This window comes from Eptesicus fuscus, chromosome 22 (genome assembly GCF_027574615.1).
Source record: "Eptesicus fuscus isolate TK198812 chromosome 22, DD_ASM_mEF_20220401, whole genome shotgun sequence".
NCBI lineage: Eukaryota > Metazoa > Chordata > Mammalia > Chiroptera > Vespertilionidae > Eptesicus > Eptesicus fuscus.
Genome location: NC_072494.1, coordinates 17,187,502 through 17,213,317, shown reverse-complemented (window position 1 = coordinate 17,213,317; position 25,816 = coordinate 17,187,502). Strand labels below are relative to the sequence as shown.

Here is a 25,816-nt window from a genome sequence, read left to right as displayed (position 1 = left end):
GGCCTCGCGGGCAGGCGAGGGGCAGCCCAGCGACACCGCCCGCCCTGCCCCGAGCGCCCCCTAAGCGGCTGCGGCTGGACCCCGTGGCCCCGTGGCCCCGAGCTGGGCGGGATCGGGCGGGCGGTGTCGCTGGAGCCGGGGAACCCCGGGTCGCGCCGGCCCCAGAGGACCAGGTGGCGCCTGTCTGTGCGTCGTGCTTTGTATTTAGAATAAAGATGAAACATTTGTAGGAAACCACGTGAACCTTCAGAGCCGCCCCGAATTTCTGAATCACTGGCACCACTGCTCTTAGGACCTGTGAGCAGCCCCACGGCGCGTCTCCCCTCGTGGCCGAAGTCAGACCCCGTTATGGGTCCTTCCCGGCTTCGTTTGTATCGTGGGCACCTGGCCGGTCACCCCGAGCTCCAGGCGGGGACATGCACCCGAAACAGACCAAAGCAAAGGACCCCGAGTGGCGTTACCACCGATAACAAAATGTCAGTCCTTACAGGCTGGCCTCAGAACTCACAGTCAGGCCATTCCTTGTGTTTGGCACTCGCAGGCCAAGGACCTGGAAAGAGCAGAGGGAGAGCTGTTCCCCAGAGGATGCGGGTCTCTTGGTTTGAGTGAGTTGCCCGGGGGCCCAGGCCAGAGCTTTGGGATCCACAGGTGGCCCAGGAAAGCCGAGCAATAGAGCACGGTAGGCTGACACATTTCTAAGGACAAGACTAGGATGCGGACTCAAGTCCCAAACATCCTGTGCGATAAAACTCCGGAACGTTTCACTGACGAGTGGAGATGGTAGCGTCTGCAAAATACATAGCACAGTGTTCGGGTGACCTCCTCTGCCTTGTGACGTGTTTTAAAGCTAAAAGGTTTTGTCTTTTCCCCTTCACGCCTCAAAACAAGAAAGAACATTTTAGAAATCCAAGTGCTACTGTGTAACTGTCTTACCTTGCAGTAAGTCCACATGAACCGAATTATGAGTTATAGTTTTTAAAGCACCGCTTATACCAGCAGTTTTAGTGTGTCTTGGGATACAGTTGTGTGAAGTTAAGAATTACTGATTTTAAGACATTCTCAAATTGCAGTCAACAGCCCAGCTTATTTCCCCCTAATAAAGTTTGCCTGGACATAGGGTAGAACCCTTCTGTCAACATTAATCGTGTGTTTCAAAAATGGCATCTTTCCATTGCGTTCTCTCAAGAAGAAGTCATTCCCTTTTCGGTTTTAAGTGGTATTTCTTAGGGCCGAGACTCAGAATGTTCACTGCTAAGAAAAATCACCAATTTTAACCTTTGCTAAAGTTTTCATGACCCGACGCTGTTAATTATTTCATAGGAAAATTCATGATACTAAGTCAGAGGTGAATGGATGTTGCAAGGCCCAGGATTGCCACGAGGAAGCCTCTGCTGTTTGGAAATGACTAAGTAATTATTCGGCCAGAGCAGGCCCTGCATCCTGGTGGCCCTCTTACCTGCTTTGGGGATTCATAGTAAAACTAAGTAAACAGCATGAGGCAGGATTTCATTCTCTTGTTGATTTTTCAGGAAGCCTCTGTGGGTAAAGGAGTTAGGCCAGCTTCAGGGAGACACTTCAGAGGAACACTTCTCGAACTCATTGCTCTAGTCGGACTGGTTTTGCAGACCAGACTGGAGGGGTTAGAGAGGAGCCGAGTTCTGCTTATGAAACAGCAGTTGGTTTCAAAGAACACAGACCCTGAGGCTCCCTGAGTGTACCTGAGGCTCCCTGCGTGAGGCAGGGAGGGGATGGATGTAGAATTTGGGGGTAGTAACATGCCCAGGAAGTGCCACTAAGCTCCCCTCCTGATGCCCGCTGGCTTCCTCTGTGACTGCCTCCACATGGCTCTGGCTTGCCGTAGCCGACTCTTCCTCATGGCGCCCTTTTTACCTGCTGACGGACAAAAATGCCTTTTGTGCATTCAGATTCCTGGGGAGACAACCAGACCACGGGCCCCAGAGATGGCTAATGTGTAGAGATGGCCCTTCGGTGCTGAGCAGGCACCTGACCCATTAACTGTGTCCAAGAAGAAGAGAGCAAGATCCAGGTATTACCCTTGACCCTCCCTGCTCAGCAGGGGTGGGAGTTCTGTCACCGGCTGGGCAGGCACTGCACCTTCTCTGGAATAAGAGAATTAACATAGTTGCTTTTCTCCATGATCCTGCATACACATTTCTCATCCCCAGCGAAAGGGGAATGTTGCCTGTAGTTGAGACACTTGGCCTTTTTAATACTATTTTGTGTTTTTTTCACTCTCCTATTCTTAAGAAAGGTGCATTACTAGGTGGGCAGGAACTCAGTGGGTTTGTTACAAAACTGATATCCATCTTTTTTTTAAATTCTCACCCGATATGTTTTTTTACTGATTTTAGAGAGGGAGAAATATCGATATGAGAGAGAAACATTGATTGGTTGCCTTCCATATGTGCCCAGACTGGGAATTGAACCTGCAGCCTTTCGGTGTATGGGACAATGCTCCAATCAATGAGCCACCCAGCCAGGGCCTCACTTCCTTTTTATCTCCAGAAGCGTCCTTGGATTTTGAAAGACTTCCATTTTGGCTAGCATTAGCCCTGTCCATGTGTTCCTTGTACAGTGGTGCACGTGTGTCTCAGACATGTGTCTGGAGCAGCGTGACTCCGATAACAGAAGGCGTGTGGAACTTCACCAAGTAGAAGGGCTGTGGGTAATGATTATTTGGTTTATACTTATCCAAAGGAGGCAGATTTTAAACTAAAATCTTAAAGGTCTACAGAGAGTGTTTGGCCATGTTATCTGTTTGCCAGAATTAGTAAGAACTCTTTATTTTTTAAATTATGGTAAAGCCAGAACTGAAGTCTGCCACTTATTTTTCAGACATGTTGTTTGGCCTATAGAGGCTTTAAAATTTTTTTTGAGCCAACATTGAAAAACAGGGACGTTTCCCCATAAATATCCTGGCTCTTGCCTCCTTCTGATCAAGGGCACAACCTGGCAACTCTGGGCCTGCAGTCCTGGCTGGCACTCAGTGAGGGCGCAGGCTGTCTCAGCAGGTCCTGTGCTGCTGGACTGCTGGGCGTCGCCTGCTGTGACCGTGTGAGCTGTGTCTCTGTCGTAAAGCAGGTTGGACGGGGCAGGTCCACGGTGCATGTCTGTGTGCGTGTGCATCGCCGTGATCTGACACCCTCAGCAGAGCTCTGTTCACACTTTAGCATGTTTTTCATATGCACATTGGTACAGGGATAGGCAGGCAGTATAAATTTCTTTTTAAGTCACCTTTACTGAAGTATAATTGACATACAATAAACTGAGCATAAGTAAAGGGTACCGCCGAAGCCAGTTTGGCTCAGTGGATAGAGCGTCGGCCTGCGGACTGAGGGGTCCCGGGTTCGATTCCGGTCAGGGGCATGTACATTGGTTGCGGGCACATCCCCGGTGGGGGGTGTGCAGGAGGCAGCCGGTTGATGTTTCTCTCTCATCGATGTTTCTAGATCTCTATCCCTCTCCCTTCCTCTCTGTAAAAATTCAATAAATATATATTAAAAAAAAAGTAAAGGGTACAATTTTACAGGTTTTGATATTTGTAGTCACCCATCACCATGTTCATTATAATCAAGATAATGAATGTATCCATTCCCCCCAAAGTTTCCTTATACCCCTTTGCCACCCTGACCCCTCCGGGTCCCTCTGACTGGGCCCCCACACCGGGAAACCACGGGTCTGTTTTGTGTCATTAAGAGTAGTTTGCATTTTCTAGAATCCCGTGTGTGCGCATGGGGGTGGGGAGTTAGCATGTGAGATCACAGTTTTGTACTTTCTTTTTTACTCAGCACAGCATTGAGGAGCAGAGAGGCTGCCCTGGTTCCTCTGTCTGTCGTCATTTGTATTCTGTGCCCTGTTTCCTGTCCCCTCTCTCCCCTGGGGTTTTACTTGGTTTAAATGAGCTCCCCATTTGTTAACATGTTTTCATCATTGTTAGAAATAGTCTCCAATTTGTATTCTTTTCCTTTATAATTGGAAGTTATTTTAGATATAGAGACGTTTTAGTACTACTCCAGTTTTGCAACCCTTTCCCCTGTGAGGCGGGTGTGTGAGAGTTAGGGACGTGAGTGACCCCAGTCTGTGTTTGATTGCCCATCACCCACCCTGAACGTCAGGTGTGCGTGCTGGGGGTTGGCGGGCAGTTGCTTCACGAACTGTTCCGTTCAAGTGCACTTTTTAGAGCTGTCAGCTGTTCGCTGGCAGCATCGCCGGGACCTCGCCGAGCATTTACCTTTTCACTTTCTGGTGGCCTAGTTCATTGCAGAAACTTGCAGGTTGGCAAAGCTGCGCCTGGATCCTTGGCTCATGTTGCAGAGACTTGAAGTTTGACCGTGTCTCTCTTTCCTTTCAGGTCCGTGGCTTTGGGGAGGGGCTGCACGTGGCCCCCCGCCCCAGGGATGGGAGCGGAGAGCAGCGCTCTGAAGAGCTGTGCGCTGAAGGGGCCCCCGGTCACACTACACTCAGGACTAGCTGTGTTCCCCGCCGAGCTGCAGGATGGCAAAGTCGCATCAGTGTTTGTGTACAAGAGAGAAAACGAAGACAAAGTCAACAAGGCCGCCAAGGTACGCAGTGTGGTCTCTTAGTAGTTAGCACTTTTTTTTTTAAACATATTTTATTGATTTTTTACAGAGAGGAAGGGAGAGGGATAGAGAGTTAGAAACATCGATGAGAGAGAAACATCGATCAGCTGCCTCCTGCACACCCCCCACTGGGTATGTGCCCGCAACCAAGGTACATGGCCTTGACTGGAATCGAACCTGGGACCCCCCAGTCCGCAGGCCGACGCCCTATCCACTGAGCCAAACAGGTCAGGGCCTTTTTTTTTTTTTTTTTTAAGAGAGAGGAAGGGAGAAGGATAGATAAAAACATTGATGAGAAAGTCATCAATTGGCTGCCTCCTATACTGCCCCCACTTGGGATCAAGCCCGCCACCTGGGCATATGCCCTAACCAGGAATTGAACCAGCAATCTCTTGGTTTTTGAGTCGATGCTCAACCACTGAGCCACACCAGCCGGGCAATAGTTAGTACTTTTTCTATGAAAAATATAAAATGAATAAAGGCCAAGGGAGGTGGGTCATATTTATGGCCTTTAAAAACATAGCTGTCCTTACTTCATGTGAGTGTCCCCAACTTGTATTGTTGTGCACTTTTTAGAGCTGTCAGCTGTTCGCTGACATGGTCAAGGACCACAGCAATAGTCAAAAGCTCCAGAAAGCTCAGTGTGCTGGCTTCCATATCAGATTGTACTTTGTAGTGAGAAGGTTGGGAGGTGACTTCACGTCGCTGGTGTAAGGTGGAGAGTTCACCTAGCTCAGCTCAGGTGCTCTAAGTATTGACAACTTTTCAATAGTGCAGTGACGGTGGGCCTGGAAATAATATTTTAGGAACTGTACTATTTTCTCTTTTCCTGAGGTATCGCAACGCAGCGGGCATTTTAAAGACAATGCTCGTCCATCCTGTCTCAGATTTGCATCTTAGAAGGAAGACTATTTTTCCCTGGAATTTCATGCTCTCCAGTTTATAGTGTTATATTTCTTTAAGAGGATGAAATGATGGCTTTCTCCCTGCCTAAAACCTGCAAGTGAACTCACGCTATAGTTAACCTTTTGCACTCGGATGTCGAGTGTGACTCGACACGATTAGCATCGGTAGCAGGAATCGAGAAAAAAGCAAGCGAGTGCAAAGGGTTAAGAACTTCTGCTCTGTGTAATTCTCTAAGTGAAGTAGTAAGTCTGAGGTAGAAGGATAATAAAAAGTTAAGCCTAAAGGCTTGAGTTAATTCTCTGTATACCTGAGCCACAGCTTATTCCTGAAACATGGGCCTGGTTTCTAGCCAAGGCTGGGATGTCACACTCAGCCTGGGTAAGGCTGCATCCTGACCAGTCACTAGTCCTGCTTCTGCTGGGCAGTGAGGTCCTTCCTTACTCAGAACCCTCTCATAGCCCAGCACCTGGACAGCAGGTGGTGGGCCAGGTGTCAGGAACTTCAGGACCAGTACTTGCAAGGCACTGTCATTCAGTCCCAGGCACCTTTCCCGCCCAGGATCAGCGCTGTTTCTCTCTCTAGTTGGTGCCCATTAGGAGGAGCCTGTCCGAGTCACACTCAGCAAGGGCACCTTGTGCTCCCTCTGTTCTCTGGAGCAGACACTAGAATTAAGAAACGTTCCTGTTTGACTAACTGTGAGCCTCTCCCATGAATCTGTGTGTAGAATTTATGCATAATTGTGCCAGGGGTGCCCCAAACAGGGTTTTCCTCAGGATCAGGCAATGAGCGTTTTCTTCCTTCAGTAAAAAAACAAGGAGCCACTTTAGATCTAGAATTTTGGTGGGCATGCAGGGTTCAAAATAAACAGAAACAAAAATGAAATTTATTTTTTCACTTATTAACCAGGTGAACATTTATCGACTGTGTTTGTAGGCCAGCACTGAACCAAGTAGTATTGCTCTGGCTTACTGTTCTGCCCTGAGCCCGAGAAGAATAAGAGAAGGTGCATAAAACCAACAGAAAATAATTAGAGCCTGAGACAGAAAAGCAAAATGAAGAATTTTCTTTGGAGGCGAAAGTGAAGGAAACTCACCCCTGTGGGTCTTCTCCCCCGAGTTTGACTCCCTCTAGTCTGCACGCTTTGCTTGCCTTTTCAGAGTTCTCAGGTGGTTGCTTTGGGCACTTTCCAGTTCTGAGCAGTAATTCTCAGGAGGTCTGGGCTGTCGGGCTCACACAGCCCAGTAGCACTAGACGTCCCTGACGTGTTATTTAAATATTGGTAAAGTCGATAAAGTCACAGCAAGTCCGAGATTCTCCTTTGCCTTATTTGACATATGGGGGTAGTTGGGGAAGGGAGGGAGCTGGAAAGGAGCTTGAATGCAAGTTTCCGTCTCCTAAATTTCCTGTGTCCAGTATGAATGTGGGTTTGAGTCGTTAACCTCCCACTCTTCTGTTTGTACTGTTAAAGCACCTGAAGACACTCCGGCACCCCTGCTTGCTGAGATTCTTATCTTGCACGGTGGAGGCAGATGGCATTCATCTGGTCACTGAGCGGGTGCAGCCTCTGGAAGAGGCCTTGGAAACGCTGTCCTCCGCTGAGGTCTGTGCCGGGATCTACGACATCCTGCTGGCTCTCATCTTCCTTCACGACAGAGTGAGTGGCCTGAACACAGCAGCTGGGGGGTGAACGGTAAATTATGCTGCACATAGAAGTCATAAGTTCCTGTTGCATGGAATTGGGCAGTTAGTCACAGACTATTTCAGTTTACTAGTCTCCCCCAGTTCTGGGTAAGTCTTTATCTACAGACTTAGGTAAATACAGCTGCAGCTGTTATTTGTTAATAAAATCAAAACAAAAGTTTAACATCAGGCCTGTGAACCAAAGTTCCTCTGCATTTTCAGCAGTTCCATTTTCAGTTTAGAAAAGAAATGATAATTTCTCAAACACTTGGAGGCTAAATAGCATGCTACTAAACAACGATTAGGTTACCAAAGAGATCAAAGAAGAAATTAAAAACATCCTGAAAACGAATGACAATGAAAACACAATAATCCAAAATCAATGGGACACAGTGAAAACAGTCCTTAGAGGTAAGGTAAGTTCATAGCTCTGCAGGCCTACCTCAAAAAACAAGAAAAAAATGGTAATAAATTATATAACCTTGCAACTTAAAGAATTAGAAAGAGAGCAACAAGAAAAGCCCAGTGTAAGCAGAAGGAAGGAAATAATAAAGATCAGAGCGGAAATAAACAACATAGAGATCAAAAGAATAATACAAAAGATCAGTGGAACCAAGAGCTGGTTCTTTGAAAGGATAAAAAAGATGGATGAACCTCTAGCCAGGCTCACCAAGAAACAAAGAGAGAGGACCCAAATAAACAAATCAGAAATGAAAGAGGTGAAGTAACAACCGACCCCACAGAAATACGAAGAATCATAAAAGAGTACTATGAGCAATTCTATTCCAACAAACTGGTCAACCTAGAAGAAATGGACATATTCCTAGAAAAATACGACCTTCCAAAACTCAACCAGGAGGAATCAAAAAATCTGAATAGGCTGATATCTATGGAGGAAATTGAAGCAGTAATCAAAAAACTTCCAATAAACAAAAGCCCTGGACCAGACAGCTTCACAGTGGAGTTTTATCAAACATTCAAAGAAGAAATAAAACGTATCCTTCTCAGACTATTCCAAAAAATTCAAAAGGAAGGCACACTTCCAAGTGGGAATAGAGGGACCATACCTCAATATAATAAAAGCCTTATATGACAAACCTACAGCCAACATCATACTCAATGGGCAAAAACAAATCATTTCCCCTAAGAACAGGAACAAGACAGGTATGCCCACTTTCACCACTCTTGTTCAGCATAGTACTGGAGGTGCTAGCCATAGTGATCAGACAAGAAGAAATAAAAGACATCCAAATTGGAAAAGAAGAAGTAAATTTGTCATTATTCGCAGATGATATGATATGCTATTGTACATAGAAAACCCTAAAGACTCTATTAAAAAAGTACTAGAAATAATAAATGAATACGGCAATGTAGCAGGATACAAAGTTAATACCCAGAAATCTATGGCTTTTTATATACCAATAATGAACTCACAGAAAGAGAAACTAAAAAAACAATCTCGTTTACCATTACAAAAAAAGGTAAGGTAAGATACCTAGGAATAAATTTAACCAAGCATACTCAGAAAATTATAGGATGCTGAAAAAAGAGATAGCGGGAGACATAAACAAATAGAAGAATATACAGTGTTCATGGATTGGTAGAATCAACATTATACCCAAAGCAATCTATACATTCAGTGCAATCCCCATTAACCCTTTGCACTTGCTTGCTTTTTTCTCGATTCCTTTATTCTAATGCTAACTGTGTCGAGTCACACTCGACATCCAAGTGCAAAAGGTTAAAATACCAATGGCATATTTCAAAGACCTAGAACAAACTCTCCAAAATTTCACCTGGAATAAAAAAAGACCCTGAATAGCTGCAACAATCTTGAGAAAGAAGAACAAAGTTGGAGGGATTACAATACCAGATATCAAGCTGTATTACAAAGCCCGTGTTCTCAAAACTGCCTGGTACTGGCACAAGAACAGACATAGACCAATGGAAGAGAACAGAGAACCCAGAAATCAACCCAAGCCATTATGTTCAATTAATATTTGACAAAGGAGACAAGAGCATACAATGGAGTCAAGACAGTCTCTTCAATAAATGTTGTTGGGAAAATTGGACAGTACATGCAAAAAAATGAAACTAGACCACCAACTTACACCATACACAGAAGTAAACTCAAAATGGATAAAGGACTTAAACTTAAGACGGGAAACCATAAAAATCCTAGAAGAAGCTAAGGCAGCAAAATAGACATTTGTGTAGCAATATCTTTACCAGTACAGCTCCTAGGGCAATGGAAACTAAAGAGAAAATAAACAAATGGGACTACATCAAAATAAAAAGCTGCACAGCAAAAGAAACCATCAACAAAACAACAAGTAAGCCCACTGCATGGGAGAACATATTTGCCAATGTTATCTCCAATAAGGGTTTAATCTCCAAAGCCTTATATAAGTTGTATAGGGAACTCATACAACTTAGCAAAAGGAAGATAAACAATCCAATCAAAAAATGCCCAAAGGACCTAAATAGACACTTTTTGAAAGAGGACATACAGAAGGCCAAGAGACATGAAAACATGCTCAAACTCACTAATCATCCAAGAGATGCAAATCAAAACAACAATGGGGTACCATCTCACACCTGTCAGAATGGCTATCCTCAACGACAAATGCTGGAGAGGATGTGGAGAAAAAGGAACCCTCTTGCACTGCTGGTAAGAATGCAGACTACTGTAGCCACTGTGGAAAACAGTATGGCGTTTCCTCAAAAAATTAAAAATGGAACTTCCATTTGACCCAATAATCCCACTTCTAAGAATATATCCCAAGAAAACAGAAACACCAATCACAAAAGATATATGTACCCTGGTGTTCATAGCAGCACAATTAACAATAGCTAAGATTTGGAAACAGCCTAAGTGCCCATCAGCAGATGAGTGGGTTAGAAAACTGTGGTACATATACACAATGGAATACTACACTGCTGTATAAAAAGAAGGAATTCTTACCATTTGCAACAGCATGGAAGCAACTGGAGAGCATTATGCTAAGTGAAATAAGCCAGTCAGAGAAAGATAAATATCACTTGATCTCACTCATTTGTGGAATATAATGAACAACATAAACAGATGAACAAAAATAGATACAGAGTCATAGAAGCATCGAACAGACTGTTCAACCTATGAGGGAAGGCAGGGAGTGAGGGGATAAGAGATCAACCAAAGGACTTGTATGCATGCACATGAGCATAACCAATGGACACAGACAGGGGGGTGAGGGCATGTGCTGGGGGGTGGAGGTGGCCAAAGAGTGCAATGGGGGAAAAAGGAGACTTATGTAATACTTTAAACAATAAAGAATTAAAATAAAATAAAAAAGCAATAATTTATTAGAAAGAAGCAAAGTTTTACACATCTCTTCCCATTCGAGTAGGTTGTTCCAGTGAGAGACTCTGTGGCGACGTTTTCAGTTCAGGAATAAAGTGGCCGCTCCTGGTCACTGCTGGGCCGTGTCTAACGGGTTAGAGTTACTGTTGCTTAGTGGAGTTTACCCGCTGACATGGTAGGACCAGCCCCCAAGATTAAAAACACCAGTCACAGGTTAGAAACACTTGCATTTAACTCAATGTTTGTTTTTAAATTTTTTCCTACTAATGGGAGACTGAGTCTCCAAATATCACTTTGGGTTTATCTTCTCTTAAAAGTGTGTCTGAGGTTCACATAGGGGAATTACTCATGCTTCGCTGTGGAGGGATATGCCCTCTGACGGAGGAGTGTGTGCACGTGGTGAAAGGTTTGACTAGTGTAGTGAGCGTAAGGTAAAGTCAGCCCTCGCCCTCCTTAAATGGAATGTCCTATTTCATCCTCGGCGCTCAGACTGTAGTCCGGGAAGTCTGTGCGGGTAAAGCGAACCTCTGTGTGCTGGTTCTCCTTCGTTTTTTCTCAAATGGAAACATACCATTCACACTATTCTAAATCTTCCTTTAAAATATATGTACTTTGCGCCTGGCCAGTGTTGCTCAATGGTTGAGCATTGACCTATGAACCAGGAGGTCACAGTTCGATTCCTGGTCAGGGCACATGTCCCGGTTGCAGGCTTGATCCCCAGAGTGGGGCATGCAGGAGGCAGCCAATCAATGATTCTCTCTCATCATTGATGTTTCTATCTCTCCCTCTCTTCCTCTCTGAAACCAATAAAAATATTTTTTTTAAATAATAATAATAAAATATATATACCTTGAAGCATTTAATATAAAAATAGGTACATATTTGCTCTATGGGATAAAATATTTAAAATGTCCTTGTGTACTGGAATGACTTCTGGTTTGGAAAAGAAACCTTTACTTCATCCCCATTCTCATGTTCTTCCTCCCTCTCACGTGTTTGTCTGCCCTGTTTGTATGGTATTGACTTTGGCTCTGCTGTGCTCTGTGGTATTTCTGGTCATCCATAGTATTTCTCATGTTTAGGGACGTGCATCTCCTGACTCCCGTGGGAATGGGGTGCGGTATCTGAGCAGTGAGTTCGGTGTCTTATGAACCTGCCAGGCTGGACGGGGAGGTAACAGAAGCCCTTCCCTGGCGTCTTCCCCTCCCCCTGGCTTCAGTGCTGAAGCAGGCCCCTTCGGCTGTCCTGCCCAAAGTCAGACTTGCATTAGGATGCCACAAGAGGAAGACTGGCCAGGCCTTTTTTGGTGATTAGTATTTAGTTTTTTTAAATTTCTACTTCAAAAATTGGAGTGGCCGTCTTCTTCCTGTTCCTCTTTTCCAGGGCCACCTAACGCATAACAACGTCTGCTTGTCCTCTGTGTTTGTGAGTGAAGATGGGCACTGGAAGCTGGGAGGGATGGAGACAGTCTGCCGAGTCCCCCAGGCCACCCCGGAGGTAAGCGGTGACGGCGCGGCATGGGAATTGGCCAGCGGTTCGGTGTGGTCTCTGCAGGGACCTCCTTTCAGCGTGGGGCCATCTTAGGGTTGGAGACTTGGCGTTTTGTCAGTGCTCGTGTCCCTAGAATTGTGGGAGTTGGTTCTTACAAGGCCACTGGGCTCACTTACTCCTTTCTCTTCATTTTGTAGCTGAGGAGCCTGAGGCTGAGAGGTAGAATGGCTTAGTCAGATTTTCAGTTTTACGTCCCTCCTCTCTGCTCCTGAAGTCAGTGATTCCACGTCATGTTGAACGTTGAACTGACCCGTATGGGTCTGTCTTTGCCAGGTGTGGCCGTGTTTATACTTATCTTCATAGCTCCTCCCAGGTAGTGCTGGCACATATTAGATACCACTTGTTGTTCGAGGCACAATCATCCAAGTTGTCCCAAGTCACACATTATGTCCTAGGAGCTGGAATCAGGGCCTGTGCATCTGTCAACCCTCCCCCCCCCCCCCCCCCCCCGGCCTCCCGCGGCCTTGTGGCTGCCTGTGGCACGGCGTATCATTTTGTCTGACATGGATCTTTCCAGCGTCCCTCCTAGGCTGCCAAACCTCCTTTGTGTCTTTCTTGTTTCCACCATGCTGCATGTTGCCACGAGACTCGCTCTTTCTGAGAAAAGAAAACCCACCTGTCCTAATATCCCCACTGAAGCCTTGCCACCCCCCACCTCTCCCACCATCTCCTCCGTGAGGCGTCCACAGGGGCCTCACCCAGTCCGCACCCTCGTGGGCCCTCACTCCTTCAGGTGCCATTTCACCACAAGGACACTCCGAATATCATTCTTGCCCCTTGATCACTTGCTCCCAGACTTCACCTCATGTCTCGTTAGTACTCAGCATGCAGTGCTGTGGGGACCGGTTCCAGACTTCCCCACGTGAGGCAGGTGAGGCCCGTCTCTTCCCAGCTGCCCTCGGGCTCCACCGGCCGCTCACGCTCGCTCGCTGAGTCCCACCCTGAGTGGTCTCAGGTGTGCCGGCGCCCTTCACCGCTGTCTGTGCCGCTGTTGCTGGGCACCCCCCTTGCCGTGGGCTCTGGGAGATGTGAGAGGAGCCGCAGTGTAAGATAGCTCAGTGTCTTCTGGGAACCCCTTCCTGGTGTCCCTCCCCAACATGAGTCACTCCTGTGCTTTGTGGCCCTCTGCATGTGTTACTGAAACTAGTTTACATTCTAGGAGAGCGCACCTGCAGGGCCAGCAAGCTGATTGCATTCACTTTCTATTCCTAGTGCCCTGAATGGTGTGTGGGACTTACGAACTCTTGAAAAATAATCTTTATGTCAGTGAAAGAACGTACTGTTCTGTGATTTTGGTTTTCTCTTGGTAAGATCCTCTACTTTTTTTTAAATTATATTTTTATTGATTTCAGAGAGGAAGGGAGAGGGAGAGAGAGCTAGAAACATCAATGATAAGAGAGAATCATTGACTGGCTGCCTCCTGCACGCCCCACACGGGGTCGAGCCCAAAACCTGGGCCTGTGCCCTTGACCGGAATCGAACTGTGACCTCCTGGTTCATAGGCCGATGCTCAACCACTGAGCCACGCCGGCCGGGCAAGATCCTCAACTTTTATAGCTCACGTGGCAGCAAACCTTACAACTGACTCTGCAGTGAGAGGATGGGTGACAGATCTCCCTGCGGGGAGCCTCTCACTGGGTAGTGTCTGTGCAGGAGGGAGAAGGTCCCAGGTTTGTTTCTCTGTGGGACAGAAGGGTGTCTGTTAGACCAGCTGAGGGGGAGCGATGGGATGAAGCCTCTGGTGTTTCCCTCTTCAGTTAGGACCGTGGTCAGCAAACCGCGGCTCGCGAGCCACATGCAGCTCTTTGGCCCCTTAAGTGCGGCTCTTCCACAAAATACCACGGCCTGGGCGAGTCTATTTTGAAGAAGTGGCGTTAGAAGAGTTTAAGTTTAAAAAATTTGGCTCTCAAAAGAAATTTCAATTGTTGTCTTGTTGATATTTGGCTCTGTTGACTAATGAGTTTGCTGACCACCGAGTTAGGACATTGGATTTGTGTATTTGATGGGGGCGGAGTTGGACGGTGTCATGGCTACTGTTTCCATTGCTCGTGGCTTTTGTCACTTGATGTCAGATTGGTTCACCAAATATCCCCATGAATTCCTCCTCGTACTTTATTTCTGTCTAGTTTCTGCGGAGCATTCAGTCAGTGAGAGACCCGGCCTGTATCCCTCCTGAAGAGACGGTAAGATGACACGTGCCCTTTGTGTAGCCAAGTGTGACACTTCACAACAACCCTTCTCCGCCCACCCTTTCTTTGCTGAATTAGAGGCCGAAATTCCTGTGGCCTCGAAGGCTTCTGAGAGTACCTCGTCACCAGCAGGCAGCCTTTTCTTGACACTCAGCTGACATTTTGGTCCTATAGACACTTGTGACATTACTTAAAGATGGAGGGACCTCAGTGATATGTGAAATCCAAAGAACAAAATAAACAAACAAAAATAGAAACAGACTCATAGATACAAAAGACAGACTGACAGTTGCCAGAGGGGAGGGGCCTGGGTGAAAATGGTGAAGGGATGAAGAAATACAGATTGGTAGTTACAGAATAGTCACGGAGATGTAAAATACAGCACAGGGAATATAGTCAGTGGTATTGTGACAACTACGTATGTGCCAGGTGGGTACTAGAAATAACAGGGCGTCACTGTGTAAAGTATGTGATTGTCTAACCATTGTGCTGTACACCTGAAAATAATACAAAATAATGTTGAACATAAACTGTAATAAAAAATAAAATTAAAAAAAAAAAAAGAGGGGCCTCAGTTTGGACAAGATCGCTCGGCCGTCTGGCTATCACTTAGGAATCCGAGATGCAGACAGGAGTGATGATTGCATCGTGTGCTGGCAGAGAAAGCTGTATTTACCTGTGAGGTCGAAGCAGTTGCTCTCCAGACCTGTTCTTAGGACCACTGTAAACAAACACTGATCCCCAAAGACACGTCTGCACGTGCTTTACAGGAAATGCAAACCCAACTAGAAAAACAAACTTAAATAGAAACCTAAGACTTGAAAAAAGTCAGAGTTATCCAAATCAGTATTATGTGTTCTTCTGATGATAGGTGGGTTTTAAATCAATTTAAGCATTCTAACTAGCGTGGGGGGGGGGGGTGGGTAGAAAATACCATTGGGCATCTTAGGTAGGTAGTAATGTTTAGTGCTGTTTTATGAACTTTTATTCCCATTATGTGTGCATTTGTACATGTGTGTGTGCTGATAATAATGAATACTAGTGTATTGTTTACTCTGGGTTGCTGTCAAACCCATTTTGAAAGCCACAGCCATTAGAGCCTGTGAACTGGAGGGTGGCAGCCTCTGGTTAGCTCTGAGTATAGTTCATGCAGAACAGGGAGAGCAGTGGTTTTAACGGCCTCCCCGCTTCCAGTCTCCAGAATTCACGACTCTGCCAGAGGTGCACGGGCACGCACGGGACGCCTACGCCTTTGGGATGCTGGTGGAAAGGCTGCTCACGGACCGGAACGGACAGGGTGAGTTGGTCTTAAACTGCTGCATCCACAGGACAAGTGGGACCACCCCCAGCCTGCTCTGCGTGGGCTCAGGCCTGCAGGCCTCCATGGCAGTGAGGCCTCCATGGCAGTGAGGACCCTGCTTGCCAGTGACCTGTGGGCAGATCTGAGCAGCAGAGGAGAGAAGCGGGTTTCCCAGGTTCGCCTCGTTAAAAGAACTTTCCGTAGGAAGCACCTTGAACTCCAGCTGTCAGTGTCATGTTGTTACCTTAGTAACTGGTGTCGGTGGTGATGGTCTGAAGCAGCGGTCGCCAGCCTTTCGGACCTCACGGACCACCACTGCGGGTCTGAAGAGGTTGAAGCAGTGGTTATACTGTTACCTGTAACAATCAGGTGAACAGAGTACGGTTCAGAATCTCTAAGTCAGGCTCGACATGCGTTATCTTTATTCTTTCAGAGTCCTTGTGAACTTTTTCATCTTGCTGTAGCTTACTCATGACCTTTTCCCTTTGTTGCCCGGTAAAGCCCAGACCGAGTCCTCTCCTGGCAGGCTCGGCAGCTGCGTCCCTGTCCTGCAGCCACTCCAGGCCTTCAGGGTCTGCCCGTGAGGCCCCCCAGCGGCTTGTACCCCACTGCTGAGGCTTCGTGCAATCCTAACCCAGCCTCTGCCGCCAGGCTGATGCCGCAACCTGGAGTCACAGGCATCATCCTCACCCCACCCCCACCCCCGTCAGCCCTAAACTGTCCCAGCCTCGTACTCGAGAATGAAACGCCGAGGCCCTGGCAGGCACCCCTGTGGGTGTGGATCCTGCCCCCACTGGTCAGGAATGGTGAAGTTATGTGCCGTCCTTGGGAGAATTGAAAATATCGTCCTTCCCGGAACTCGGTGTTCTGTGGACGAGCCGCCCCAGCTGACGAGGCCTGCGCACCTGCCCCAGTACCTCCTGAGGCGCGAGCTGTTAGACAATCAGGAGTGAGGGGGCGAGGAGGGCAGGCACCTGGGGGTGGGCTCTCCTGGGGGTGGGGTTGGCAGGGCAACTCCCTACACCTGCCAGGGGGTTGGGCTTAAGGGCTGGAAGCTGTTTCGCAACAGCCAGGCTCTGTTTGTTTGGGTTTTACAGGTTGGTTTTTGCTCCCGTCAGTCTCCAGCTAGAGAGGCCCTGAGAGGAGGGAGAAGCCTTGGAAACTAACTCTCGCTCTGGATTTCCGTTTCAGCGGACGCTCTCCGCAGCTTCCGACAGGCCTTGCACTCAGCTCTGCTGAACCCCGTCCCCCAGCGGCGGCCAGCGCTCTGCACCTTACTGTCCCATGACTTCTTCAGGTGAGGCCCGTGGGACACGCTGCCGCCGCGCGTCCGCTCTGAACCGGGGGAGACGGAGCTGTGTGCACTGGGGAACAGGGAGGCGGGTCCCCTCTCCGGGTCCTGTGTCAGAAGGCTGGGCCGAGGCGTGTTAGCTGAATCCTCGGAGCAGGCGTCCTCACACTACAGCCCGCGGGCCACGTGCGGGAGTTTTTGCCGTTTTGTTTTTTTACTTCAAAATAAGATATGTGCAGTGTGCATAGGAATTTGTTCATAGTTTTTTTAAACTATAGCCCGGCCCTCCAACGGTCTGAGGGACAGTGAACTGGCCCCGTTTAAAAAGTTTGAGGACCCCTGCCCTAGAGCATCGCGGGGGGAGCGCGGCTGCGGCGGGGCTCAGCGGTAACGGAGGAAGTTGATGAGCATGGCCGCACCTGCCTGCCGCCGCGGGGGTCAGGGTGAGTTTGCTGTTGAGATTTTCTTGTTGGGGCTGGAGACGAGCTTGCTTTTGTTCAGGCGAAGGCTATTTCTGTGCTTGGTAAGACGGGCTGCGAGGGGCGGGCACAGGGAACACACGCAGGTTCAGATGTTTCTGAGCCTCAAGGTTGGTTTGAGTTCCGTGTCCTTCATTTTTTTACTTCCATGAACTGCTCAGGTTCATTTCCACGGTCATGACTTTTGTTAGCAAAGCCAACCCTGTGTCAGTTTTGAAACGAAAACACCTCGTTTGCTGTCGGAGAGCCCAAGAAAAAACGAGGCGAAGGGAAAGCTGATGTCCCCAGGGAACACTTCCCTGCAGGTTAGGGGGAGCTGCTGTTCCTCAGCCAGGGGCAGTTCCTTGTCGTTACTGGGTTTTGTCATTTGTTTCCAAGAAACTGTCCGAAACCTTTCCCTTCCGGGAGTAGTAACCAGGGTATTGCCACGTCCTTCGGGTGATTCATAGTAATGTTTTATTTACCCGGATGCACAGGCCATCCTTCACAGTACATAGATTCCCTCGGCACTGCGTGTGTAACGTTCTTTAGAACACGCAACAGGAAGGGCAGCGGCCTGCGCCCCTCCCAGAGCCGGGGCGGGCGGCCGGCGGTGTCTCCTCGAGGCGTTAGACTCCAGTTAGGACACCTGGGCCTTTGCTCTCTCCTGAGCCCCGGGAGGTGGGTGGGTGTGAGCTGGAGCCCATGGCTGCAGGCTGCTGTGGAGCCTCGTCCCAGGCCCATCCCCAGAGGACAGGACCGAAGGGCGGACAGCAGCGGCCTGGGAAACTGACCACTCCTCCCCCCCCGCCGGCTGGAAAAGTGACCTGTCTCTGCAGCAGGAGAAGTAAGGAGGTGCCTGTGACTGTAGGGAAAGCCCTCCCCACCCCGTGCTCATCGTTGTTACTTCAGCAGCGGCTGGAGAAGTAACAGTTTCGTGATGAGAACCATTTCTCCCACGCCGCTCGTTTGACCACATCCCATTACAGCAGCGGGTGCGCGTCCACGGATTCTCGCTGTCAGAGCCCCTTGTCCAGAGCGTTTGTCTCACGAGCTGCTTGGTTGTAACGGAGCCTTTTAACGGGTACAGGCGGTGTTCCTTGTTGTTATTACAGCGTCGTCTGGTTGTGCTTCGGCGATGGACATGCCTTCTCTAATCTGTTGTCCCTATTTTTTTCTTCCTGGCATTTAGGAATGATTTTCTAGAAGTTGTGAATTTCTTGAAAAGTTTAACTCTGAAGAGTGAAGAGGAAAAAGCGGAGTTCTTTAAGTAAGCGCGGCGTTAACACCTCACCGTTCAGTGACGCGGGCTGAGCCCCTGAGGTCGGGTGGGCCACACGCGTGGTCCGTCACCGAGGTCGCTGTGTTGAGTGTTGCTCCGCGTTAGGCTTCCCGCCGGGCCTGCGTGCGGGAAGCAGGTGGAGACGGGGGCCTTACAGGGGTGGAGCTCACGGGGCCCTGAGCAGACGGAGCGGCAGAGGGCGGAGCGGCAGAGGGCGGCGTGAACGAATGCACAGAGCGGCGGGGTGTCTTGTGCTGGGTGACGACAGCTGGGCCCTGCTGGGGGACAAGTTCCAAGACCAGGACGGGCGAGAGGAGGCACCCTTGCGTGTGGCATGAGGAGTACATGGGCCCCAGCCCTGAGCGCGCCCCAGAGGGACTGCACAGGCTCAGCTGGTGTGGGACGTGGACCCCGTAGACTGACCCGAGGTAGTGAAGGCAGTACATGTGCGGCTCCGTGTACAGAGACACTGAGGTCAGAAAGACCTAAAAGGTAAAATTGCAAGCGTCAGTGATCGCCACCAGGTGACCCAGGGCTCCGGGCCGAGGCCCTCCTGGCGGGAAGTGCCCGTGATGGCCAGCGTGTCCGTGGGCTCCTGCCGGGGGTCTGAGCGCGGGAGAGAAGGTTTGAGGGGAGGAGCTGGAGGTGACGGTCAGGGTTCATCAGCCTGAAGTTGGTGACTCTCCCAGAGAAAGTGGGAGCATGAGAAAGACAGTGGGTCCAAACTGTAGCCCCCGGGGACCCAACCTCGAAGAGGCTGAAGGGAAGGAGTGGCTGACGAGTGAGTGAGACAAGGGACCGGTGGTCGCAGGACACGCGGCAGGAAGGAAGTCTGGTCTTCCCGGGAGAGGAGCGTGTCAGGTGGGGTCAGCAGGAAAACTCGGCAGCTTGTCTCGGCTGCTTCCCAGAGGGAGCCGGGCTCAGCGAACTCGGAAGTGAAGGCCAGGGGAGGAGGTAGACTTTGGGTAAAACCTCCTGCAGAGTTGAGAGCAGGAAGCAGAGTTGAGAGTAGAACCGCTGAGGGAGGAAATGGAGTTGAAGAGGTGGGATCGGGAGGAGGGGCAGTTGAAGCTGCAGGCACGCTGGGGCTGGAAGGGGAGGGAGCGGTGGGCAGTGGCTGGTGGGTGGCCTTCAGTGGGAGGAGAACCTCACCCTTTGGTACCTGGGAAGGCGGGAGGGGTGAGTAGGGATGTGGATAGTGCCCCATTTCCTAGTAAAGTGGGAGGCAAGATTATCCGAGAAGGCTGATGGGATAGTGGGGTCATATTAGCGTTAATATCCAGTATCTGTGTCCTTAACTACGGGCTTTTACGTGTGCCGTTTTAATCTAGAAAGTTTAGAAACAGAAGCCTGTGCTTTGTTAACTGTGGAAGTTTGGACACTCTAACACCCTCCATCTTTGACGTCAGGGAAGCACCTTGTGTGGATCGAAAGCCCTGGCTGGGGGGGCACTTCTGTTAATGAGGGCAGTATGGCCTCTCACCTGATCCTTCTTCCTGCTGAGACCCACCTGGTCGCCGTCCCTAGCTCATTCAGAACGCACCAGTCAGATGAGTGGAGACGTGCACGGTCTGAAGGGGGCAGGGGTTGGCCCAGTGTCGCCCCAGTTCCCAGGGTTCTCTTCCTTGCCCGCAGGTTTCTGCTGGACAGAGTCAGCTGCTTGTCGGAGGAACTGATAGCCTCACGGCTGGTGCCTCTGCTGCTCAATCAGCTGGTGTTTGCGGAGCCGGTGGCTGTGAAGAGTTTCCTTCCTCATCTGCTTGGCCCCAAAAAAGGTGAATTTTTTTCCAAACTATTATTGGTAATTGAGGAGTTGGGGGATTATTAGTCTGTATTTGAACAGTGAGTTACTGCATGGTGTCAATGTTGCTTCTAGGAGTGGGGAGCAGTATTGGTCCCTGATAACTGACTCAGCCCTGGGCCCCAGAGCCCACAGCATAGACATGGAGTCTTCCTGGAGAGTCAGACTTCCTGTGGTCAGCAGCATACCACACACACGTGCACACACATGCACACACGACTAACCTGTGAAAAGCACGTCTTCAGGGACTTGTGCATTTGTAATGACTTCCCCAGAGCAAAGATGGAAAAGCACTGAGATCACTTTACTTCTTAGGACCTCAGGTTTTTTTCGGAATGTGAAATTAGGTTATTGCTTTGAAACTTTGTAACTTTATCAGCACTGTAGATGGTAACATTTTAGGTTAGAGAGTATAGCTTTAATATGACTAGGAATTATGAGTTGGGGAGAATCCTGCTTTTAGAATTTATTTTCTGTCTAAATCCAAGCAAAGTGTTGCAGGTACTAGAATGTCCCTACATTCTCCTTTGATGTTATTCCCTCAGCCGTGAACTGTTCGCTAGAGCGCTTCGATCCCATTGCTCAGATCTCGGGTGGGGGTGTGCTTCTGAGTCCCTGGGGAGCTATTTAAAGTTTTGTCTGTGTGCGGGGTCCCCTGGTCAGGGGTTTTGTACATATTTTAAAGGTCCCACTTCCACCACCACCAAGGCTGGTGGTTTCAGCACCTTCTGGTCTTACAGATACGATTGCAACAACAATATCCATCTAATGTAGTGTGTACAGTTCCTCACTGAGTAAGCATACATGCATAGATACTGATTCTGGATTCTATTAAAATAAAAGCTTTCTTTGTAGTACATTAAGAATGACAGTTTGTTTAAAACACTTCTGTCAGATGGAGTGTATTTATAATTCAGCCTTGAGAGGAGTTTTGGGTCAACAAACTTCCTTTGGGTTTGGGGCCTGAGAATTGAGCGAGTGCTGAGTATGTCCGGTTCTTGGCTGGGTTTGTGGGTCATGCTTAGCACCCTCCACTGAAATGGCAGTTTGTTCATCCGTCCCACCTCTGCTCTGGGGTAGACGGTGGGCCCGGAGAGCCCCCTCGCCTGCTGTCCCCGGCCCTGTTCCGCTCGCGGGTGGTCCCCGTGCTGCTGCAGCTGTTCCAGGTGCACGAGGAGCACGTGCGCACGGTGCTGCTGGCTCACCTGGAGGCCTACGTGGAGCACTTCACCCCGGAGCAGCTGAGGACAGTCATCCTGCCGCAGGTCAGAGAGCCGGCGCCTGGGGATCCGGGAGCTGGGCGGCCGGGGCGTGGGCACCGGGGGTGCTGATCATCGAGGCTGAAAGAGGCTGTGGCTTTCAGAGGGGAGCACAGGAGGCCCTGAGGCAGCAATTAGGTTGAAATTAAAGCTACCTGGTGATCCCATTCGCAAAGGCCAGTCGGTAAACTAATGGGTTTGGTCTGAAACGGAGGAAAACTATGTTTGCTAATTCGCTGGGGAAGAAGAGCCAGCACCCTTGGAGGAATGCTCTGTGAACGCAGGCTGTGCACAGCTAGTATAAAATAGTTAAAACTGCGTGGGGTGGATGTTGAGATTCAGGGCTTTTCAGCCTCTTCCTCAGCCACCAGGGAGCCTCGTTAGGATTTGCCTACTCGAAGGCTCCAGGTTGGTGGGTTTCCTGAGTGATGAACAAGTGATTGAAAATGGTGGGGCTTCTAACAGGACAACTACTCTCTCGGTTCTGGAAGCAGAAGTGCCAACTCAGGTGTGGGCAGCCCCGAGCTCCTTGAAGCTCCAGCTTCGAGTCCTTCCTCACTTCTCCCAGCTTCTGCTGGCTCCTCGGCCTTTCTTGGTGTTGACTTTGTCACTCCAACCTCTGCTTCCATTGTCATGTGGCCTTTTTATAAGGACACCGGGCATTCGGTGTAGGGTCACTCTAACCCAGTGTGACTTCATTTTCAGGTTCTGGGTGGACAAGAATTTTTGGGTGACACTATTCAACTCAGTCTGCAGTTTTGTTGGTTTCCTTTGGTGTGCAAAAACTTTTTAGTTTATGTATTTTTTTCTTTTGTTGCCTGTGCCCAAGGAGACATGTCCAAAAAAAATATTACCGAGAGCCATGTCAGAGTTCACTGCCTGTGTTTTCTTCTAGGGGTTCTATGGTTTCAGGTCTTGCTTTTAAGTCATTAATCCATTTTAAGTTTATTCTTGTGTGTAGAGTAAGGAGGTGGTGTAGTTTCTTTTTATATATATATATATATCTGCCCAGTTTTCCCAATACCATTTATTGAGAGACTGTCCTTACCTCATTGAATCTTCTTGCCTCATTTGTCATAGATTAATTGACCATATAGGCATGGGTTTATTTCTGGGCTGTGTGTTCCATTGATCTATATGCCTGTTCTTATGCCAGTGCCAGGCTGTGTTGATGACTATAGGCTTGTAGTATACTTTGATACCAGGGAGTGTGATACCTCCAACTGTGTTCTTTCTCCTTGGGTCCTTTGTGAATCCATATAAACTTTAGGATTATTTATGCTAGTTCTGTGAAAAATGCCATTAGTATTTTGATTGGATTGCATTGACTCTGTGGATTACTTTAATTAGTATGGAAATTTTAATCTTAGTTTTTCTTACCCAGGAGTTGTGGTTGTGGACCTTTGTGAGGTTTTATGCTAATTACAGAGGGAAAGGGAGATGGGGGAGGTTGAAGAGGGTAAAGGGGGGACAAATGGTGATGAAAGGAGACTTGACTTGGGGTGGTGAACACAATACAATATACAAATGATGTACACCTGAAACCTGTATAATTTTATTAACCAATGTCACCCCAATAGATTTAATAAACATAAAAAAAAATTCCACAGCACAAGCCAAGGCCAGTTGCTTAGGAGAAAGAGCCGCAGAAAGGTTTGGGTCCATGCATTAGTTGGGTGGCTGGAGTCGCCAGGTTGATGGCGACTCAGACTGACTTAGACCGAAGGCTGAATTGGGGGAGGGCTCAATGAAGGAACAGTGGCACCTGCAAGGACTTCTGTCTTGGAGAACGCTGCCTCTCCAGCCCTTGCCCTGAAGTCAGACCCAATGCCCCTGGCCCTTTGTGAGCTGCTGTTGCCCTGCTGTAATGTGGGGTAAGCTGTTGTGAGGGGGGGGGGGGGGTTGACCCCACGGAGCAGGACACTGGAGCAGAGCTCTGGTGCCAGCTGAGCCCGCAGGTGTGTTGTTTGTGGAGCGTTTGGGTGGTGCTTGGTAAGCCAAGCCACCAGGTGTTTGTTCTGGAGCCTCTTGACCATGTGGGCCAAGACCAGCCTCCGTGTTTGCCTGGCTTGGGGCCACCTGGTGGGAGTTACAGACTGGTCTGCAATTGGTTGCTGCTTGTGCCGTGAGAGGCTGTGCTGCACAGGCCACTGCCACTAGGGACTCTTGGTGAGCACCATGATGGAGCTGAGAGCAGACGACCACGTGTGCTGGGCTCGTGGCCACTTGGTTGAAGCTGTTCCAAGTCAGCACTGGCTGCAGCTTATGCCAGGCGTGGGGCTTCTGTTGGGAGCTACAGGGCAAGTTGAGGCCAGTCGCAGCCTGCGTCGAAGGCTTTGGGTAGCACAGCAAGAGGTACAGGGCGTGCCGAGGCCAGCCCCTGCTTGTTTGTGGACCTAGAGATTTTAGGCGAGTCTGCAGCGTGAACTGGCACGGGTCACTTGTGTGGAGGAGCTGCTGGAAGAGGTTCCACGGGGCTGAGTTGGGTGGAGTTTCAGGGCCTCACCAGGGAGGTGAAAGGTGTTAGCCAGGTTAATGAGACTCAGATTTGCCACATCCCTAATTATAGGACTTTGTTCAGCTAGTTGTCAGGTGGTCCTCAAGGTGGTGGTTCTATAATTTAACTGTTAACTTTGATGTGGTTGTGAGAGGAGGCGAGCAGTGTTTACCTACCACAGGTGGCCATGAATCACCTTATGTAGTTTTTAAATCCACTCTGCGCTGGACTGGGAGGGGGAAATGCTGGTCCTTGACCAGAGTGTGTGCAAGCTACTGCCTCAGAACGTGTGTCTGAGAAATGAAGTTCATCGGAGCAAACACAGCCTGCCTGCAGGCAGTGTGGTTGTCAACACTCACTGCCCTGTCTGCTCCTAGGTGTTACTGGGCCTGCGTGATACCAGCAGCTCCATTGTGGCAATCACGCTTCACAGCCTGGCTGTGCTGGTCTCCCTACTTGGACCAGAGGTGGTTGTGGGAGGACAGAGAACCAAGGTCTTCAAACGCACTGCCCCAAGTTTTACAAAAGCTATTGACCTTTCCCCAGAAGGTAAGAGTGATTGAAAAGGTCTCTTTATTGTATGAAGTATTGTTATTAGATTTTTAACATTGTACAAATGATGCAGAGAAGTGTAAAGGAACAGTTGGTAATTTCCTTCCCAGATCCTTCTGGGGACAGGAAACCGATTTTAATAGCTTAGTGGGAATCCTCTCATCCTTTTCTCAAAAGCCACAAAAAGACAAATGTGTATTTACACACACAGTTTATATTTTAAAATATAATAGTATTTTATTGATTTCATAGAGTGGAAGGGAGAAGGATAGTTAGAAACATCGATGAGAGAGAAACATCAATCAGCTGCCTCCTGCGCACACCCCTACTAGGGATTGAGCCTGCAACCAAGATACATGCTCTTGACCAGAATCAAACCCAGGACCTTTCAGTCCACAGGCCGATGCTCTATCCACTGAGCCAAACTGGTCAGGACTACACACAGTTTTTTGTTGTTTTTTTAAAAATATATATTTTTATTTTAGAGAAGAAGGGAGAGGGGAGAGATATAAACATCAATGATGAGAGACAATCATTGATCGGCTGCCTCCTGCACACCCCCTACTGGGGATTGAGCCTGCAACCTGGGCATGTGCCTTTGACCGGAAGCAAACCCGGGACTCTGGAGTCCACAGGCCAACGCTCTACCCACCGAGTCAAACCAGCTAGGGCTTCATACAATTTTTTAAAACGACGAGAAAATACTGTCCCTAACTGTACAGCTTGGTTTTTGTTGTTTTTTTCATGTAGCAGTTTATCAGGGACCAGCCTCCAGGTCAGCATGAACTCGAGCTCGTCTTTGTGAAAGCTGCTTTATATGTCATTGAGTGTAATTCACTGTTGATGGCTATTACACCCATTTCTGGCTTTTTAACCACTACCTACAGCAGTGATGGCGAACCTATGACACGCGTGTCAGCACTGACACGAGTAGCCATTTCTGATGACACACGGCCGCTGAGGCGGCCGCATGCCGAGGATGAAACATTTGCGAAATGTTTTTTCCTTAAAGTGACACACTACCCGAGTTATGCTCAGTTTTTTGGCAAAGTTTGACACACCAAGCTCAAAAGGTTGCCCATCACTGACCTACAGTATTGCACTAC

The 25,816-nt window shown here is 48.7% G+C and overlaps 1 protein-coding gene across 6 annotated transcripts in view; it reads left to right on the top strand.

Annotated features, from left to right (window-relative positions):
- Positions 1-25,816, top strand: part of SCYL3 (SCY1 like pseudokinase 3) — a 29,591-nt gene that overhangs the window by 283 nt on the left and 3,492 nt on the right. For 3 of the 6 annotated variants that reach the window (XM_054712277.1, XM_054712275.1, XM_028151965.2), the window contains exons 2-11: positions 4,373-4,583; positions 6,976-7,161; positions 11,914-12,027; positions 14,208-14,264; positions 15,465-15,567; positions 16,762-16,867; positions 18,512-18,589; positions 20,237-20,376; positions 21,483-21,667; positions 24,536-24,707. In XM_054712277.1, the coding sequence (XP_054568252.1) occupies positions 4,419-4,583; positions 6,976-7,161; positions 11,914-12,027; positions 14,208-14,264; positions 15,465-15,567; positions 16,762-16,867; positions 18,512-18,589; positions 20,237-20,376; positions 21,483-21,667; positions 24,536-24,707 (1,306 nt within the window). In that variant the 5' untranslated portion in view covers positions 4,373-4,418. Of the gene's footprint in view, positions 1-1,925; positions 2,048-4,372; positions 4,584-6,975; positions 7,162-11,913; positions 12,028-14,207; positions 14,265-15,464; positions 15,568-16,761; positions 16,868-18,511; positions 18,590-20,236; positions 20,377-21,482; positions 21,668-24,535; positions 24,708-25,816 lie in introns of all 6 variants that reach the window. The other 3 variants (XM_054712274.1, XM_054712276.1, XM_054712278.1) reach the window with 3 other exon arrangements.